The 18,823-nt window shown below is 39.9% G+C and overlaps 1 protein-coding gene across 1 annotated transcript; it reads right to left on the bottom strand.

Moving 5' to 3' along the window:
• Positions 1–500: 500 nt before the first annotated feature.
• pgap1 (post-GPI attachment to proteins inositol deacylase 1) lies at positions 501–18,785 on the bottom strand. The gene is made up of 26 exons (XM_033617604.2): positions 18,522–18,785; positions 15,848–16,001; positions 11,785–11,960; positions 10,812–10,983; positions 10,257–10,417; positions 9,914–9,966; positions 9,742–9,808; positions 8,517–8,622; positions 8,186–8,244; positions 7,988–8,071; positions 6,843–6,892; positions 6,617–6,668; positions 6,463–6,540; positions 5,403–5,478; positions 5,245–5,318; positions 5,103–5,154; positions 4,963–5,029; positions 4,759–4,864; positions 4,569–4,607; positions 4,236–4,420; positions 3,868–4,086; positions 2,955–3,090; positions 2,273–2,323; positions 1,898–2,109; positions 892–996; positions 501–780 (listed from the first exon to the last, which is right to left on the bottom strand). Exons 1-26 carry the CDS (start codon positions 18,651–18,653, stop codon positions 642–644), a joined length of 2,805 nt encoding a protein of 934 aa, XP_033473495.1. The 5' UTR covers positions 18,654–18,785; the 3' UTR covers positions 501–641.
• Between the last annotated feature and the right edge of the window lie 38 nt (positions 18,786–18,823).

Here is an 18,823-nt window from a genome sequence, read left to right as displayed (position 1 = left end):
GAACCTGCACATGCACTGAAGCCTTTTCCAGTGCAAACCTTCATTTTGCTGCTATCTGTATCAAAAGGTGTATATGGGAGAATGTAAACATGATTACTTTGGATTTTTCTTATGGAAAAACCTGTGGTGGTGCTACGACAGTCAATAGGTTAAGATAACACACAGCTATAAGTCATTGCTAAGCAGTAGGCAGTGAAGTAGTTTACAGCGTAGTGACTGCAGTGAACAATGCCACTGTAGACACCAGAAATGACACATTTTAACAGTAACACCCTGTTGAGAATCTCTAGTATCAGTAGCTTCACTGGTTGTGGAGTTGTTGCTCCTTGAAGGCAGAGCTATAGATATACAGAGTAAGGCAAACTTGGTTTCAGGTCAATCCTTTGGAGCCATATTCGCACTAAATGTTCCAAGGCCATTACAGCCTCTCATTTTAAAACATAGTGTAATTGCCATGGAGCTTTTAGTGCTAACATTGAGCAGACAGTTCCCCCAAGCTATGTATGTCTATGGCTCTGCTCCACGGCAGCCAGATAGAGCACGTCTTCCTGGACCAAATCAGTCTCAAGCAGCTTCAGCAAGTCAGGCTTAGGGAAAGGCTTGTTATGGTAGAGATGTGGACAAAAACCATACAGATACCGTCAGAGCAGACAGCACAAGGCCAGAGGGACAAGTGCTGCCAACAGGAGATAGGTGACTCTGTAGAGGTGGAGTGGAGAGAAGGTCACCATGGCGATGGACAAGGGGAGAGGAAGGCAGGATGCCAGAGGCAGAAATTTACTGAAAGAGACGAAGAACAAGGTGGATATAGCAGCAGAAATCCCTTTGGCTCCGACAGGATAATAAATCTAATGTGTGGGAATGTGTGTGTTGGTGACGATGTGCTCTTACCTGTTGCTGAGTTTTAAAGTGTTGCAGTTAATAAGCAGCATGTACACAGTAATAAGAGGCACAATGAGTGGCCAACAAGGGTCTGGGTCCAACTGGGTGGAATACCTGCAGAGGATCACAACATACACCCATTCACCATGTACACCTCCTCAACATTGTGTCAAACTTCAGTTATTACTTTACGGATCTGGACGTATATTTGCCACATTGTGATTCAAATATACTGGAAAAATAATCCTACTAGTATAATGATTTCAGCCACCTCATCCAGCTATTGTGTGGAAATGACCATGACATAAAGTTAAAATGCTGGCAAAGTTCAGTTTTCAGCCGTTACACAAATAAATCAGAGGTCAAATTTTGACCCACACCAGCACCCCAAGAGCTGTTAAAGATTCAACAGCTATATTCATAAAATCTTTAAGGCTGCATGAAGGAAGTAGCTTGCATAAAATGTGCCAATTCATACCTGGAAATGTGGGGGTATGTCAGATGAATTTAATACATTTTGTTTCACACACACACACACACACACACACACATACTATTATAAGAGTTCATTAAGACATTACATTCACAGCAAATCATTTTCAAATACAAATTTATATTAAACATAAATAAGTTATGTGATCAATGTCTCTCTTTTCAGTGAAAGGTTACTCATCACACTCATTTTAGGAGTAACTGTATGAAATCCTAGATCTTAAGTTTCATTTTCAGTTTTCTGCAAAGGTATTACATCAGTGCACCGCTGGAGAGGGAGGAAAAAGTATAATATATATAAGTCATGAATACCATTTCAAAGTTAAGTTGACTCTCCTATCAATGTTAGTCAAACTCATGTCTGACCCAAGTCAATTCATGTGACTCAAGCCCCCCACCTCTGGTAATTAGTTTACTCTCTAATAAACCCAGCCTTAGATGTGACGCTCAAAAACAGCTCAGCCGTGCAGGTGCTTTGTCTCTCAAAGCTCTCTCAGATACTCCTTCCATTTTCCTACTGTACCTCAGGTTGCGGATCCAGTGGATGAGAGAGGGTGCGATGAGCATGAGGGGTAGAGTGAAGAGTGCTGATAGGCAGAGGTGGAGCTGTAAGTCATCTCTCACCTCCTGCAGAACACACTCAGACAGCAGGGTGGCACTATTGCATTCTTTAGACTTGCTCAAGGATTCAGCTTCGACTGTGCCGTTCTCAGCTTCTTTGTGCTGCCGGGGTGCCTGAAAAGATGAAAGTGGAAAACTTAAATTATTTCAAAGTGTAATTTGACAAGAATCAATTAATACTGTAATAGATTATGAACCCTTGCTCTGCATTTACATCACTAGCAAACCACAGTAACATCAAACTGGTGCCGGTGGTGTGAATGGAGCAAAGTCTTACCAGATTCAACATGTGACTCAAAGATCTTTCTGTCATCTGTAGCCTCAGTACCTGAACATGCAAAGGCAAACAAGACAGACTTAGTAAGTAGTTCGTAGCAGTTAGCAGCTAACTCAAAGAAGAAGAACAGAGGCTGAATATGTCTGCAAATTAGGAAAACTATGAGGACCAGGTGCTCCTCACCCTCAGAGGAGAGGACAATATCAGCCCTCATATAACAGGGACAGTAAATAAACGTTATTGCCATGTTAATGCCATTGTTATTGTTTATAAAGCTCTGTCGACGCCATAGGTCGACGCTTATGTTTTATGTCACACTAAAGGCTGATGCTGTGAGCTGCTGAGAAGCAAAGAGGTTTTTCATCTTGGGTCAGACTACTGAGCCCCATGTTATTATTTTAATACCTTCAGAAGGATAGGCACAACTCACAACACTTGGCTACATCTCTCTCCCCAGTAGCGGAAACTGGGACAACCAACGTAACTGTGGAAAACACAATGTAGTGTATCCTGTGTTGTTGGTAGTTGCTAGGCTCTAAGGAAAACCGAAAACGACCTGATTGTCTTTGCGACAGCAGTGCCAACACTTACACCACTTGGATACACTGGGAAAGGAAAGCTAAAAAGTTGTCTGTTTCCACTTTAAACTGGTTTAATTATTGATGCTAATGATGCGACTCACCCTGTAAAAGTGGAGCAGAAAGGCAGCAGATATTGACAACGCCCCGCAGGACATCCCACCCATAACAGTCAGACACACACTGATGAGAAGCTGAGTCCGCAGTCGCAGGGTACCACAGTCTCTGGAGACCGATGGTCTGCAAATAAACGTTATTACAGTTAAAAAATGTTGTATGAGACATTTAAGCTCCAAGTATCTTTTAGAATACATTTTAAGGCTCTTTAACATGTTTTTAAATCACTTAATGGTTTGGGATAAGCCAACATTGCAGAATCTCGATCATTTTAGAATTCTTCATGAGTTCTCAGATCTTAGACTGCTGGGTTTTTAACTTAACACAATCATACACTCAAGAAAATGGGCAGCACAACTTTTGTTAACTATGCTCCAAAATTATAGAATACCCTTCCAAAAGCTGTAAAAGATGCGGGCTTGTGAACATTTTAAAATGACAGCTGAAAACCTATTCATTTAGTCTGGCTTTTAGTCATTCATTCATTATCTTTAACCTCTTATCCTGTAACAGGGTTGTGGGGGGGGGGGGGGGGGGGGGGGGCAAGAGGCGGGTTACACCATGGACAGGTCGCCAGACAATCACAGGGCAGACAACATACACTCACATTTACACCTCCAGGCAATTTACACTCCCAAAATTACTTTTTACCTTCACTTTTACATTTCGTTTATCATCAACTGTCTTTTTATTGTCTAATCTTGTTGTTCTTTTTGCTTCTGTGTTGCATCTTTATTTCAAAGCACGTTGAGCAGCATCCCTTATAAGAAAAGTGCTCTATAAATAAATTTTATCATTATTATTATTATTAGTAGTAGTAGTATTATATTCTGCATGCCCAAAGACCATTCAGTTACAGTTTAAAATCACATACTCTGATGTTTAGATGACCAATCATACCTGTGTAGAGGAGCTAATATTAGTGAGATCACTCTCATTAGGAGGCGGAGCAGTGTGCTGCCCCAGTAAGCCACAGCTGCCCCGAAGATGTAGTGTAGAGGGGACAGGAGGTGGGGCCATTCTTCAGCAGGTACCACACCCTCATCAGGGATAGTTGGGGGGAGGGTATCCATAGGGGGGAGGTAAAGAATTGACCAGACCTCCTGAAAGCAGCTACAGCTGAGGAGAGGGAGGAAAAGGAACATAAACAAGAAAAAAATATGCAGGATTTGAGAATATCCACATATTTTTAATACAATATTCAAAAACAACATTCCTATAGTGTGAGATGTAATTAAAGCGGCTAGTAAGTACATGACACTACTTACCTAAGTAAGATGTGCAGAATATAAACAGGCAGATTGACTTTATGAGGCTGCAGGCCTCTGCCCACAACCTGGCTCATGTCTGTGGCTCGCCCAGATGCCAGGATGGAGGACAGCTGCCCCCCACAGGCCAGGAGGAGGGTTACAGCTGTGTACACTGGCACCATGGCGCCACAGAACCTCAAAATCTGTCAGATAAGAAAGAGAAGATCAGACCTATAAGCTTTCTCCTCTTTGCTCATGAAAAACAATAAACAAACGTAAGACTGTTCTTATTCAAACAAAACAAACAAACGGTCAAGAAAAAGACAAAAAAACAAGACAAGAGAGTTGTACCTGTCCCAGCACCTTGGGTAATGAAGTCCTTAATGACACCTGAGGATAAAATCATACGTTTAACACATCATTTATTTCATGTAATGTTTTAAACTGATAATGATAAAAAAAACACATTTGATAAAATGAACTGTCATCAGAATGTGCAGGAGGGTGAAGGCTGTAGTTCTTTCCAGCACTTGAGTAGTACCTTATATTGGCAGTTGGGGGCAGTGTGGAGCTGAAGGAGGACACCTGAGGTGTTGTCTGGGCGACTTGTGTGAAGCATCCCTGAGATCTCAGTCACTGATGGCACACTGGCAGACACATAAAGTCATGACAGAACCAGTGAGTATGACACATAGATCTGTCAGAACCAGAAGGATCAGCTTAGACACAGTTAGACATGACTGACCTGACTGTGGTTAAAGAATCCTCTCGAAACCACGGTACATTTAGTCTGTACACATTGGGCAGCCTATCTGCAGACAGACATACAAGGATTATTATTACATTTCAACATGTGTGCCTGCCTACTGATCAAGACAAACTTACCTTTATGTACTTTGCACTGGCTTGCAACAGTGATTCTGAAAGCCTGATAGACCTAAAGACACAGAGGTGTTCAAGATGTAGTAACACAGCAAGAGCAGAGATACTGAATCCAGCAAGCACTTCATGAAATAATGAAAGCTACCTGGTGGAAGTGTTGCAGCCTGATGGTGTGAAGAAGTCCAGAGGAGTTGACTGAAACATCGCTGACGGACAAACCTGGAAAACCAACAGTTACTGAACAGGACTGTGTCTTTCTCTCTTAAGTTTTAAAGAATCAGCATTCACAGTAAGACTACTCACCGAAGGACAGAACATGTGGTGCTGGGAGAGACACAGTCTGAGATTCTTGTCTCTGCCACTCGCACTCCACCGTGAACTGCGGACCAGATACACTTTATAATGATTTTTGTATAAATAAACATTACTTTACTTTATTCTCCTGACTGCTTTTGCTGCTTTGTCTCAGGCTTTTATATTCCACAAAATCTCTTTTTAAATTTGTTTCAACCCTGATTCTAATTCTGATTCCACTGGTTGCTTTTGTTTTGTTCGGACATTCATGGTTTCCAGATGATGTATCCTACTGACTTTGGTTTTCCTCTGACTTTTCCTCTGGCGCATCATTGGGTCAAAACAGGCAATTATATTACTTAATGACCAAATACGTTGAAAACTAATAAAATTCCATCATCCCATCATCCTCAGCTGTAATGCTAATTAAAAGATGCTAGCGTGTCAACACCCTTGAAGTCCCCCTCCTGACACGTTTTAAAATGTGAAGAAATACTCTGCTATGTTAAATGTTTTATGCAATGTGTCTTTTCATGAAAAAAGGAGAAAAAAAACTGAAAAGGGGCTGGAAGCAGATCAATTCTTTCTCCCTTATGAGGAAATTCTGGATCTGGCCTCCACCCTGCCCAACACTGCTGCTTGCACCAAGTTTCACCTTTCCTTTCCGCGTTTTCTCCAGAGCTGCTCACACTAAGATGACTGCTTAAAAAGCAGTGTACATCAATATGGCTAACATTAGCGTTAAAGAAAACATTGGAGACATGTAGCCATACATGTTTGAGCCTCAATAAAATGAGAAGTCTGTTGTGCACCAAAATCAGCAACTAGCAGATGCATCATCATGCTGAGTGTTGTTAGCATCTTTTATTAGTTTATGTTGTTTATTAGCTTGTTAGCCTGTAACTGGAAGTAGCTAGCACAGTGTTAGTGGTTGTGAGACATACAATATCTGTTATCAGTGTTTCCCCTACCATTATATTAGGGGGGCATTTCAGCAAGACAGACAGAGACAGAACAGAGAGAGAAGCATTTTATCATCAGAGAATCTTGAGTTATAATTTTTAAGTACCTGTTTGCCATTGAGGTTGGAGGCAGAAACAACCAGATGAGTAACTGATGACAAGTCACTGAGACTGAGAATTAGAACCTGAGGAATAACAGACAGCAGTGAGCAACCAACAGCAGCTCAGATGGGACTAGATGGTGTCTCTTCAGAGAATTACCTTGTAGGGTGGCAGAAGCTCAGTTCCCATGGACAGATCCACTGCATGCACACTGAAAATTTTAAAGAGCAATTATGAATATAAATAAACATATATCTACTGTAATATAACCACCACCACTTATAGTGATAACACACTGAAGAAAAATCAGGACAGTAAAAAAATTCAGATGTTGATTGAGGATATAGGTGATGGAGAAAGACGAACATCATTATCATATTCTTACCATGAAGAACTGTTCTTGTGCACGCAGCCATACACCCAGCTAGTCATCTCCTGTTGAACAAAATCAACAAAACAGAATCTGAATTGAACTTTGAACTTTGATTACTCTGCTTTCTGCTTTACTAAATATGTGGCTTTTCACTGAAATCTTAAACAGCAAAATGGTAGCCTGATAATCACACTGAACTGCTGCTTCATTTTACTTCATCTACAGTCAGGTCCATAATTATTTGGACAATGATACAGTTGTCATCATTTTGGCTCTGTACACCACCACAATGGGTTTTAAATGAAACAATGAATACCTGCTAAAGTGCAGACTCTCAGCTTTCATTTAAGGCTTTTTTCAAAAATGTAGTATGAACCGTGTAGGAATGACAACCATTTCTTCACACAGTCCCCCGACTTTAAGGGCTCATAAGTATTTGGACAAACTAACATAATCATCAATTAAACAGTCAGTTTTAATACTTGGTTGCAAATCCTTTGCAGTCAATGACTGCCTCAAGTGTTGGACACATAGGCATCATCAGATGCTGGGTTTCTTCCCTGGTGATGCTCTGCCAGCCCTTTACTGCAGCCGTCTGCACTTCCTGCTTGTGTTTTGGGTGTTTTGCCCTCAGTTTTGGCTTCAGCAAGAGAAACGCATGCTCAATTGGATTCAGGTCAGATGATATGACTTGGCCATTGCAGAACATTCCACTTCTTTGCCTTAAAAATGTCTTTGGTTGCTTTTGCAGTATGCTTCAGGTCATTGTCCAACTGCACTGTGAAGCATCGTCCAATGAGTTTTGAAGCATTTGGTTGAATCTGAGCAGATAATGGTGCCCCAAACACTTCAGTTTTCATCCTGCTTCATACTACATTTTTGAAAAAAGCCTTAAATGAAAGCTGAGAGTCTGCACTTTAAGCAGGTATTCATTGTTTCATTTAAAACCCATTGTGGTGGTATACAGAGCCAAAATGACGACAACTGTATCATTGTCCAAATAATTATGGACCTGACTGTATATGAATCACTGAACAAATCAAAGATGTGGGTGGTGATTTATAAGTCTGACACCTGGCTAACAACATGAAGCATTGCAAAGGTTGTAGCTCAAACCCAAGGGGGATGATAACATTAATACATTGCTGAAAACTCACCAGGTTGTTGCTCCTGCAGTAGAAATGGCTGTAGGCTTTCCTGCGACTCGACAGGGCAAACATAAAGTATTTAACCTGTCCTTCCTGTAGACAGAGAGCAACACTGAAGACAAAAAGTTTTTTCTCTCTGTATCAGGACTTTATTTTCTCAGATTAATATAAATAACCCATTTATTATATTGATACAAAGTCAGGTACCTTTGGTGTGCTGTAAGCTAGACGCAGTGTGTTAACTTCACTCCATGCTTCAGGAAAATCTGGAAAGAAAAATGGAAGAAACAGGACACAGATATGAGTGATTCTTCAATAGTGTCACTTTATCAAAACTTGAGTCTTTCACTTCACTTCATAGAGTTAATGAAAACTCCAAAAAACTATTAAAAATTTAAAAAAATTAAAACTATTTGGCAAAAATACAAAAGGATAAGTCTCTAAATGTACATGGACAGGAATGTGCTCAGAATAGGAGACAAATGAATAATGTCTCCATTTATTAAAGCCTCTCCGTGGTTAAGTGTTTCTCTCTAACCTGAGATGGAGATTGAGGTGTCTTGAGTCTCTCCCACCATCCTGACAGGATGTCTGATGAAGTGATGGTTAAGTACAGCCATTTTCTTCTCTGGGTTTACTGTGAACTAATAAGAGCACAATGGTTAGTTTGCAAACGGATGACATGGCATTAGGGCTAATGTTGACTTTTTTTAATCCATTCTATTTAAACCTGGTATTTCTGCACAGTTGCAGATTAGGCTACACTCATATTATTAGTGTTATACTTTTTGTATATATTATATTTATATATTTGTTTGAGGATATTTTAGCTACAATACCAATGTTTGCTAGAATGTGAAAGAGATTCTCACAGAACTAATACTGTAAATTTTACAAGGAATATTTTTTAAAGAAGAAGAAATTCAGAGCAGGATTAAAATAGAATATTTTATAACTAAATGTTGTTTCTAGAGCACCAACAGTATTATTCCTGACATCACAATACTGAGTGAAAGAATAAAGAACACATAGATCAGTCAGTATCAGTCCTCCTGTCCTCTCTGCTCCTCCCTCTGCTGCAGAGGAGATTCACTGCCTGCAGGTAGCATTACCGTTGGTAAGTTTTGAGATGCGTGGCAAACTAAGCTAAAACTGCTATTAGCTGGAATGCTCTCTGTGCTCCTTTAAAACATATGTTAGCGACAGCGGATGAGAGACTGCAGACAAAGCAGATTGAAATATCACTTTTCTACATGTTTACAAGTTGCTAAACATGAAGATCAATTTCGACTGGATGAATCCATTATTTTAACCCAGCCTTGGTGTGATCCAAACATTTCCAATAATTCTAGAGGGTTGTTAAGTCAGAATCTATCAAAACTAGAGTTTAAGTGTTTTTGCAGAAAATTATTATGTCACAGTGATGCTAACCTTTGACCTTTTGGATATAAAATGTTATCACTTCATCATTTTGTCCCATTAGACATTTGTGTTAAATTTTGTCATGATTAGCGCATGAATTCTTGAGTTATGGCTGAGAATATGTTTTGTGAGGTCACAGTGACCTTTGACCACCAAATTCTAATCAGTTCATTCTGGAGTCCAAGTGGATGTTTGAGGCAAATTTGTGGAAATATCCTCTAAGCCTTCATGGGCTTTGTTTTTTTTTCAGAGGGCACACTATTTCGTCTATTACGTCTTTCATCTATGACAGCATGTTTTTCACATAGCGTGTGTGTAATATTAATGTCTGTTATTCTGACCTGTCTGGTTTCAGGGTCGATGAGGTCAAAGAATGCCCTGACAGTAGCAAGAACAAGCTCTTTGCACCTGGAACACAAAGACATATACACTGTATATTAATGATCTGCATTCTATTTAAATGTGGTTTTAAAGGAATGCATAGTCTACCAAACATAATGCCACGTCTTTTACCAAACGATGGACAGATGGTCAGTGGACACCCATGTCCTGGGTACTGCAGTTGCCTTGACAAAAACAAGATGACATTGAAACAAAGTGTCAAGAGCAGCGCAGGATCAAACACAACCTACAGAGCCCCTTTGCAAAACTTCCAGTAACTTTTAGCATGGTTTGCCAACAAGGCAAAAATGGCTACCTCTGGAGCAGGAACTAATTTCTGATCTTGTGCATTCAGTGCAAAAATCGGTAAAGCTCCTCAGTTCCTGAAAAAATTCCAGGGTTTCTGGAAAACTTGCTGCGGGAGCTACAATGACAAGGTCAATTGCAACTTAACCAATTCACAAACAATACTTACCACCAGTGACAACTTATTGGGGTCTCCAGGCGGACAAGGTAGGGATGTCAGGCCGGAGCGGACCTGGTAGTCGCGGTAACCACCCCCAACAGACAGAACTGTGACATTCCTGAGCTTTTTCGCGTGGTTCACCCACTTCTGTCTCACTGCAGAGTAGAAATCTACAAAGAGCAGAGACAAGGACAAGTTAAATAATCTGAATTCATATTTTACATTATTGCTATGATATACAGTGCTGCTTTTATTTTGCACTTAATTTTATATTGTTTTAAATATTAGGAAGTGCCATCGTAACTTCGTATAATGACAAAAGTTTCTTATCTTGTGATCTCAAAAAGTTCTTTCTGTATTTTCACATATAAGCAAGTCACATTTAGGAATAAGACAGCCTGCATTTGAGTTTTGAATTTAGGTTTCCTAAGGGGTTACTGTCAGAAAATTTGTGATGGCATTACTGTTTTTTTATTGCTGTTGTCCTGTTGGCTTGAAATCAGGACTTGCAGACACATCTCAGAGGTCAAGGTATCAAAGTACCAGCATGAGAGTTCTCCTTACCCAGCAGGTACGGGTCCAAGGCAAGCACTGGAGCTAGGTGGGGTGAGGCCTGGGTGATGATGAGGCTGACCAGATTGGTGTTAAAGCGGGGCAAAGTGAACAGCGCCCGGGCCACCACTCCTCCCATGGAGTGACCAACAAGCACCACGCTCTGCGGGGGCGTCTTCAGGTGCTGGCAGGCAGAGAAAAGGAGAAAGCAGTCGGTTAAAAACCTAATCCGCGTATGTGGTTAAGGGTCAAATAATTACAAGAAAGTAGCATAGCATTAGAAAAATGAAAGGCTTAGTAATCGCATCCAATAGTGCCATATGTAGGGGTAGGCAAAAAACAAACATTCTTGTGCCTCACACTGTCAGTTCCAACTTATGACCTCTGTTTGTCTTTGATGTTGCACTTTGTGTTTGGGATTAGTCATCGTTTTTGAAGACTGCTCCTTTTGATCCCTAATTAAATGACTTTGCAATTTTGCATCACTAGACTACTAGACCTGCAGTTTTAGCACAAATTATCTGACTTCATCGGAGCATTGCCAGTTGATTATTGTTTTTTTTTTTAAACATCACATCCAGGAGCTGCTTGCCAGACTGCTTTGACCACTGGGGAAAGTTGCTAACTGTCATTCATCCTAATATAATCCTGCTCCCCTGTAGCTGTGTTTACTATCGCAAATGGTTCAGGTAATTATCCCCTGCAGGTTGACAGACATAAACATTTAATGGACACTAGTATATCTACTGTTAATCGTGCATTTTGATTGCACTGGCTTCTTGTAATTTTGGCAATTTAGGTATTTTAGTTTATTCCACTGTTGCCTTGTCAACTTGTGCAGTCCAGAGGGATTATATATATGCATCAAAATTTAAATGTGGAGGGTGATGAAATGTGATATGTATCCCCAACACTGAAATATTACTCCACCGGCAATATCCGTCAGTAACTCTGTCTGACGAGTGGCTGATATTTGAGGACTGACCTTGTAGAGCCTCAGGATGGCCTTAATGCTCTCATGCAGGAAGTGAGTTTGTCTGAGCAAACTGCCACCATAAAGGGCCACCAGCTCCTCATTGAAGTCCACAGTGAACACATTGAAGTGGAGCCCCCCATCCATGTTCTCAGCCTTCCTCAAGGCTACAGAGCCCAGAGAGCGAGCTTCAGAGAAGAGAAACAGACATTTGACAGAGACAAGTAGTGCGATTGGGCTCAGTGTTTATACAGACAGCATTAAGTGTGAAAAATTTAGTAAAATCATACAGATGTGGGGTCAATGCTAGTCCTAGCTCATCACAACCATATGCTCAGATGCTCTGCCAACTGACAGGCTGCAATAATTATTTATGCACAGCTCTTATGTGCAAATAATTTTTTTATATTTTGAATTATTGATCAGAGTCATCACGTCTTCGGCTTCTTTGGATCCCTGGGGAGGCTATTCGTGACCTAAAAATACAACTCTCTAGTTACTGTTAAGAAAGCTCATTAAATTTACAAAGACTGTACCATTTTTCTGTAAGGCAGGCCCCTGAAACATACCAGTAACACCCTGATCTCATTTACACCTACATATGCTGGTATACCATCAAGCTGTTGTAACTTGTGACATTAGGAAGCTGTTGTTCATACATTGGCTTGATAAGTCTCAATGCAAGACAAGAAATGTTACGAACAGAGAGCATGCACCATCATCACACACACTACAGTAACAGCAAAATGTGTTTGTTTTCACATGAATAAAAGCGTGGGTGTTCTCCTCCTACACACAACTGATAGCAAGAACAGGGGACCAGCATAATTTCAGAAAGGATTTGTATCATTGAGAGCATAACTAAGTTATCAGTTGAAGAAAAGATTACCGGCCCTGTTTAGATGACCTATAGCGTGCGGTTGAAAGTGCATGGTGCAAGCGCTTTTAGGGTGTGTCTGACTCCACACTGTTAGTTAAACAGCGCATAATGTGTGCGCAAAGTAGGGTGGAAGGGGCTGAAAGGGTTGTATTGAATCAGTTAAGTATAGGTGTTTTGGGTGTAACATGAATTTAGCTATTCAGAGACTACATTTACATGCACAAATTATTCCAGTTTTTGCCCTTATTCTGAAAAGGACAATATTCTTACCAAGCCATTTACATGGCTAGTGAAAATGAATATTCCACTGATATTCTTGTTTACATGCAGCTAAGTATACTTCCATTAACTTGCCCTTGTTTAACACGTCAGCACGTGGAAAAGTGGAAGGCTGGAGCTACTCATGCCATTTAGCTTCTTTGCATCAAAATCTTTTTTTTCAAAGTTTTCCACTAGTGGCACACTTATTCTTCCATGCAAACACAGTATCCCTCTTTCATATCCAAGTCTTTCATGATGTTTAAAAGTTGGTGTGTTTCTCCTTCGGACCAGAAATGTGGGCTTTTCTCTCTACCACAGCCTGCAAACTGCTGGCAAGTTGGTATGTGTGCAATGTATCCATGGCAATCTATAGAGCCGACTATAAACAGGCAAGATGCTGTGTGTTGCAAACTGCTGTAAAAACCCCAGTTGGGAAGCATATTTTGAATGCGCTGTATACATGTCCAAAGAATGCTCCTAAAACCTGAATAACACTAGCATATCTCACATGCCTAATCAGAAAATACTACATTAGGAATGCTCACATGGAATGTGCTGTTTGAAAATTGTCATATTCTCAATAATTGTGAAATATTAGTGTGCATGTAAATGTAGTTCCCACTCTCTTTAAAAGCCAGGTGCACTTGCAAATCCAATTCAAAAACATTGGGATGCAGTATAAAACATAAATAAAAACAGAATGCAATGAATGGCAAATCCTTTTCAACATCCTGTGGGGTAAATAAGTATTTAACATTTTTTCCATTACACATTTCAAATGCAGTTATTCACATTAAAATTTAGACTGGACATTGGTAATAACTCAATAAAACCACACTGATATATAAATCAGAATATTTCAATCCATAATAAGTATGTGCAATAGAGTGGAATGATACAGTGTAATGAACATGCTCACTGTAATTTATTTAATACTTGGAGAAGCCTTTGGCTTTGTTTGCCACACAGCTTCAGTTTGTAAGTGCTAATATCGTAGGCAACTGGACTTGTGTTTCTCGAAGACACTTCTCCTCTCATCCAAGAAGAAACGTCTTCAAGAAACGCAAGCAAGTCCAGTCGCCTACGATATTAGCACTTATGATTACCATGACCTGTATGACTGAGAATCTTCACCGACAGCTTCAGTTCCAAACCAATTTATTTTTTTGGTCAAAATGCCCAGAACGGTTCAAAAATGGGTACGGTAACCACAACAGAACCTGTTCCATGTTGGTGGAAAAGGGTTAAGATTTTGGTGGGTCCACTTGTGAATCTTAAGAATGAAACTTCTCTTTCAGCATTTAAAAAATTAGTGTACACGTGTTGTTAATCTGGCTAAGCATGTCTTACTATTTGAATAATGCAGCATTTAAATAGCAGGAAAACACTGCGTCTTTCTGAATTTAGACCAGGTTTTTGTTTTTTGTTGCCAGTCAATGGCAAAATCGCTTTCTACTGCCTGAAAATAGCAATACACCAACAATGCACCTGACCACACCTCATTTCAAGATCTACACACTCATGGGCGCACAGATGGGTGCAAGTACATTTGCTGCTTATACTATGTGGGTGCTGGCCATGAAAAAACTATAAATTACAGTTGCACTGCGCAGTGCGCTGCTTTATACTGGGTGCAAGACTTATGTCACCAGAGGTACCATGCTTGAGTTCCCACAACAAATTCATGTCCAACTCCAATATAAATTGAAAATATAATAGACAATACAGTGTGCAAGTATCTACATTTCTTATTGTGAACAAAACTCATGAAAAGACCAAAACCGCACTGCATTAGTCCATTAGTTTTCCTAACCTGTGGAGCTCAGACCCAAGCACATATGTCCCTATTGAGGACATACATCTTTAAAATGGCGTCACCAATACAGTTTCCTTTCATTATAGTTGCTATGTCATTTTCTGAAACAGCTGGCTAGGGCCAAGCAATACAGAGAAAATCAAACATTACAGTATTTTTGACCAAATACTTCAATATTGATACCTGGATGATATTGCAGGGTTGAATATTGGTGCTTTCACAAAATATTTATGAGCTTTTTCATGAATAATCACCAGCAATGTAGCTATGATGACTAATGGGTAAAGGCAAATAGCAGTGCAGCTAGAAGAGTCTGGTAAGTTCAGAAAATCAAATCAGGATTCAGACAGGAAAAGACAGCACTTATGATATTACGAAATTGAAAAATCTAGGACATTATCTAGTCTAATATCATAACATTGAAACAATATCAATATATTGCCCAGCCTTACTAGGCACTGTAGATTTTAGCAAACATTACATACACTGGAGTCAACTGTGTGCTTCTTGAGGACTATTCTTAGTCGTGGATTAACACAAATTTGGTGCTTAAGCGAGTATTTAAAGCAGCAAGACGGTGCATGTGGGATTTACTCAAAATAAACTACAGTGGGTGTGTTCATGGTAATAAAGGAACGTGTCATCCAGTGCAACATTGTGTGTAGCTCTGGGAGAACACATCCTCCTTACTACAACAACAAAAACCAAACACTACTGAAAAATGTTTTCAAAAGTCAGGTTTTCAAGATTAATACAATTTTCTAATGTTTACATGTGAATTCCAGCCCCACATACACAAAACGAAATGTGGAAACTTGATTTCTCTTAGGCTACATAATAAAGCTCTAACATCCATTGTCTTATAAAAAAACAACCTGAAAGCTAGTGTGTCAAACTGTGAAGGACAATCGAGCCTACTTGCCAGTCAGGGAGACACTAATCAACAAAAAGCATGAAACCACGCTCGTGTCCTTAAACAACCTCAGCATGTCCACTGTCCACAATTTCACCTCTTTCCTCTTCAACATCTGTCTTTGCTGTTCAAAGCTGTAACACACAACTTTCACTTGCCTTGTTTTCTCCCTTTGTTCAACCCTCCATTCATTTTGTGCACTTACCTTGTTTGTAACTGCCTGCATTTCCAGGCAGGAAGAGCACAGGGGCACCGGTGAGTTTGAGTGCTCTGGTCTCCTGGGCGTACAGACCCTCTCCATATAGGTAGAGCCCGTACGCTGGGTACAATCTGGCGACACGACGAGGCAGAGCCACACGCTGTGAACCCAACATGCACCCACACAGACACGGATTAGGGGGTGAAGTCCCACAGTCACATCAATCTCAGACAATTCATTAACCTTTAGGTCTCACTTGTAAACACACCACACACCTGTCTCACTAAGAAGCACAGTGAAGCAGCTCCAGCACTAAGTAAATCTACTCTAAATCTACTTTTATGTGAGAAGTAATGAGATGTATTTGATATAGGCCTAGTTAACCCTTAATGTGCTCAAGACATGACCTTCATTTTAGATAATGACACATGTGCTGTTCAAGTGTAAGGCTACATCTGGGAATGTGTAGGATTGATTAGAGCTCAAACATTGAGTCTATTAATCAAGCAGTCAACTGAAAGTAAATGAATATACAATACATAATATACATAATTTTTTATAATTGATAAGTCATTTAAAGTATTTTTAAAAGCAAAATTGCCAAAAATGTGCTGTTTCCAGTCTCTTAAATGTGGGGATTTACTGCTTTTATCAGTTTCTTATTACAGTAAATAAATACTGAACAAAACAAGGAGTTTGAATACATCTACTTGGGGTGCTTGATGGTATGATGATGGACTTTTCTTTTTTTTCTATACCAAACAATTAATGAAGAAAATACACAGAGCAATACAATTATTCGAAAATTATGATTAGTAGTTAGTACAGACATAGCTGAATCACAACATTACAATGACCAAAATAACTGATTTCAGATCATGATTTGATCATGATCATGATCATGATGTCAGAGCTTTTCAAACTTAAAGGGATAGTTCAGAGTTTCTGAAGTGAAGTTGTACGTGGTACTTAGTCAGTGTATTGCACATTAGATGTTAGTCGGCATGCTGCTAGTTTGGAGGAGCAGACTTAAGTCCTACACAGAGGCTAAGCAATTTACTGCTGCGAACAGGGGTCAGCAACAAAATCTAATTTAGCTACCTAAAGATATATATATATATATATATATATATATATATATATATATATATATATATATATATATACATATAATGATTTTTTTTTGGGTGGCTAAAATATGCTGTGTTGCTGACCCCCATCCACAGCAGTAGATCGCTGTCATCTAGTGTTTTTGGTACACTGACTAGGGATAGGTCCCTCCTACAACCCAGCTTAAAAAAAAAATTTGAACTATCCCTTTAAACCTACTTGCAAGAAGTATCTACTGAATAATGATTTTCTTTTTCATTTGCAAAAACAAAAACAAAGCTTTTATTTAAAACATATGGAGCTATTTTTTGTCTTCCTCCCTTTTAACGTAACAAAAAGCACACACTCCTGTCTGAATTAGGGTCTTTGCCCATACAGTGCATTGCCCCCAGCTGCGCTCCACTTCTGGACAGATGAACACATTAGTGAGCATAAAGCAGGGGAAGGTGACCTACATTGCATTACTAACATTAACTAACAGCATCTTCAACAGTCTTTACCTGGCTTGTAGTTTATGTGGAACACACATCCCCACATCTCGCAAAGCTGATCTGCTGAGAGGATTCAAGGATCAGCAGTTGATTTATGGTTTTAACATGGCTAACTTGGGATCATCTAATCTGACTCCTTAACAAACACACACACTTCCAACCAGACAGGTGTGTGTTTATGGGAACCATTGAGGAAATTCATTAGGGTGACCAGACACCCCCCTTTGCCAGGGACAGTCCCTGTTTTTGGTGGCCTGTCCCCGGCCAGAGTTGTCAGCGGAAACTGTTAAACAGCAGGGCTGCCAAAGCTAAACTGACTGAGATTCATGCAACTGACGCATTTCACATGCTCTCACGCCACACATCCATGGACAGACTATGAGACAATGGGCCACTGGGCACAGGTATGCAAAGGGCCCCACCACCTCTCCTACATTTTTAAATGTATTTCTTATTCAGCGACTCTTTATAGTAATAATGCATCTTATTGTGTTCTTGTGTCTCCTTGTGGTAATTTAGTATGTGGTTATTTTGTGTATGTCTCTGAGATCATGCTGTGTTTGTTACTTTGTGTCTTTTTGCTATTCATGTGCATCACTATGTAGCCATTTAGTCTCTTCCTTGTTAAAGTATAAAAAGATATTACAAATATTTACAATAGAGTAAAATAATATAAACTATGAAATAGACAAAATAAAAAAGACCAATATAAAAGTAGCATTACATGAAAAAATAAAAAGGTAATGTCCAGGAACATTCCCAAACTGGTTATGTCACATTAAAATACATACATGAGCCCTGTTATCAGGCAACACAACCCTTCACCTGGTGTAACTGGCTCTGTAACGTTAGCTGGATTCAGGAAATAGCTTCACAGACGCTCGACAGGAATAATACATGTTGCCTGTTCAGGTGGAAATACGTTTCTGTTTGCGGTGTTGAAAGGACCAAAACAATTTAGCAAGATACTGTAGCCTATGCGAGAAACAACGCGACAAATGCGCTACGCTATAGGCTAACGGGGGTAACGTAACGTATTGTATGAGGTGTTGAGTGAAATAATTAGCCTAGCTACTCACCCGGTATTCTGGGTATTCAAACATATAGGTCATACTGCATCTGTTCTCCTCGAAGCCAGTCAGCAACTCTCGCAGGCCAACCGCCAGAAGCCCCAGAGCCAAAGCGTAAAAGGCCACAGTGACGAGTTTCATGGTTCAGTTACGACTCCGGGTTTCATACATTACAGGTGTCTCATCTCCATGTTTTCATTGTCAGTCTGTTAACACCCAACCACATAAGATACTACACAGGTTGCCACGCTCACCGGCTGAACATTGACAACAGGAACCATATACTGTACAAACAGTAGTGATTGTCAGGT

Source organism: Epinephelus lanceolatus, chromosome 14, assembly GCF_041903045.1.
Source record: "Epinephelus lanceolatus isolate andai-2023 chromosome 14, ASM4190304v1, whole genome shotgun sequence".
Lineage (NCBI taxonomy): Eukaryota > Metazoa > Chordata > Actinopteri > Perciformes > Serranidae > Epinephelus > Epinephelus lanceolatus.
Note: the sequence above shows the minus strand (reverse complement) of the source record. Positions and strands in the feature narration are given on the sequence as shown.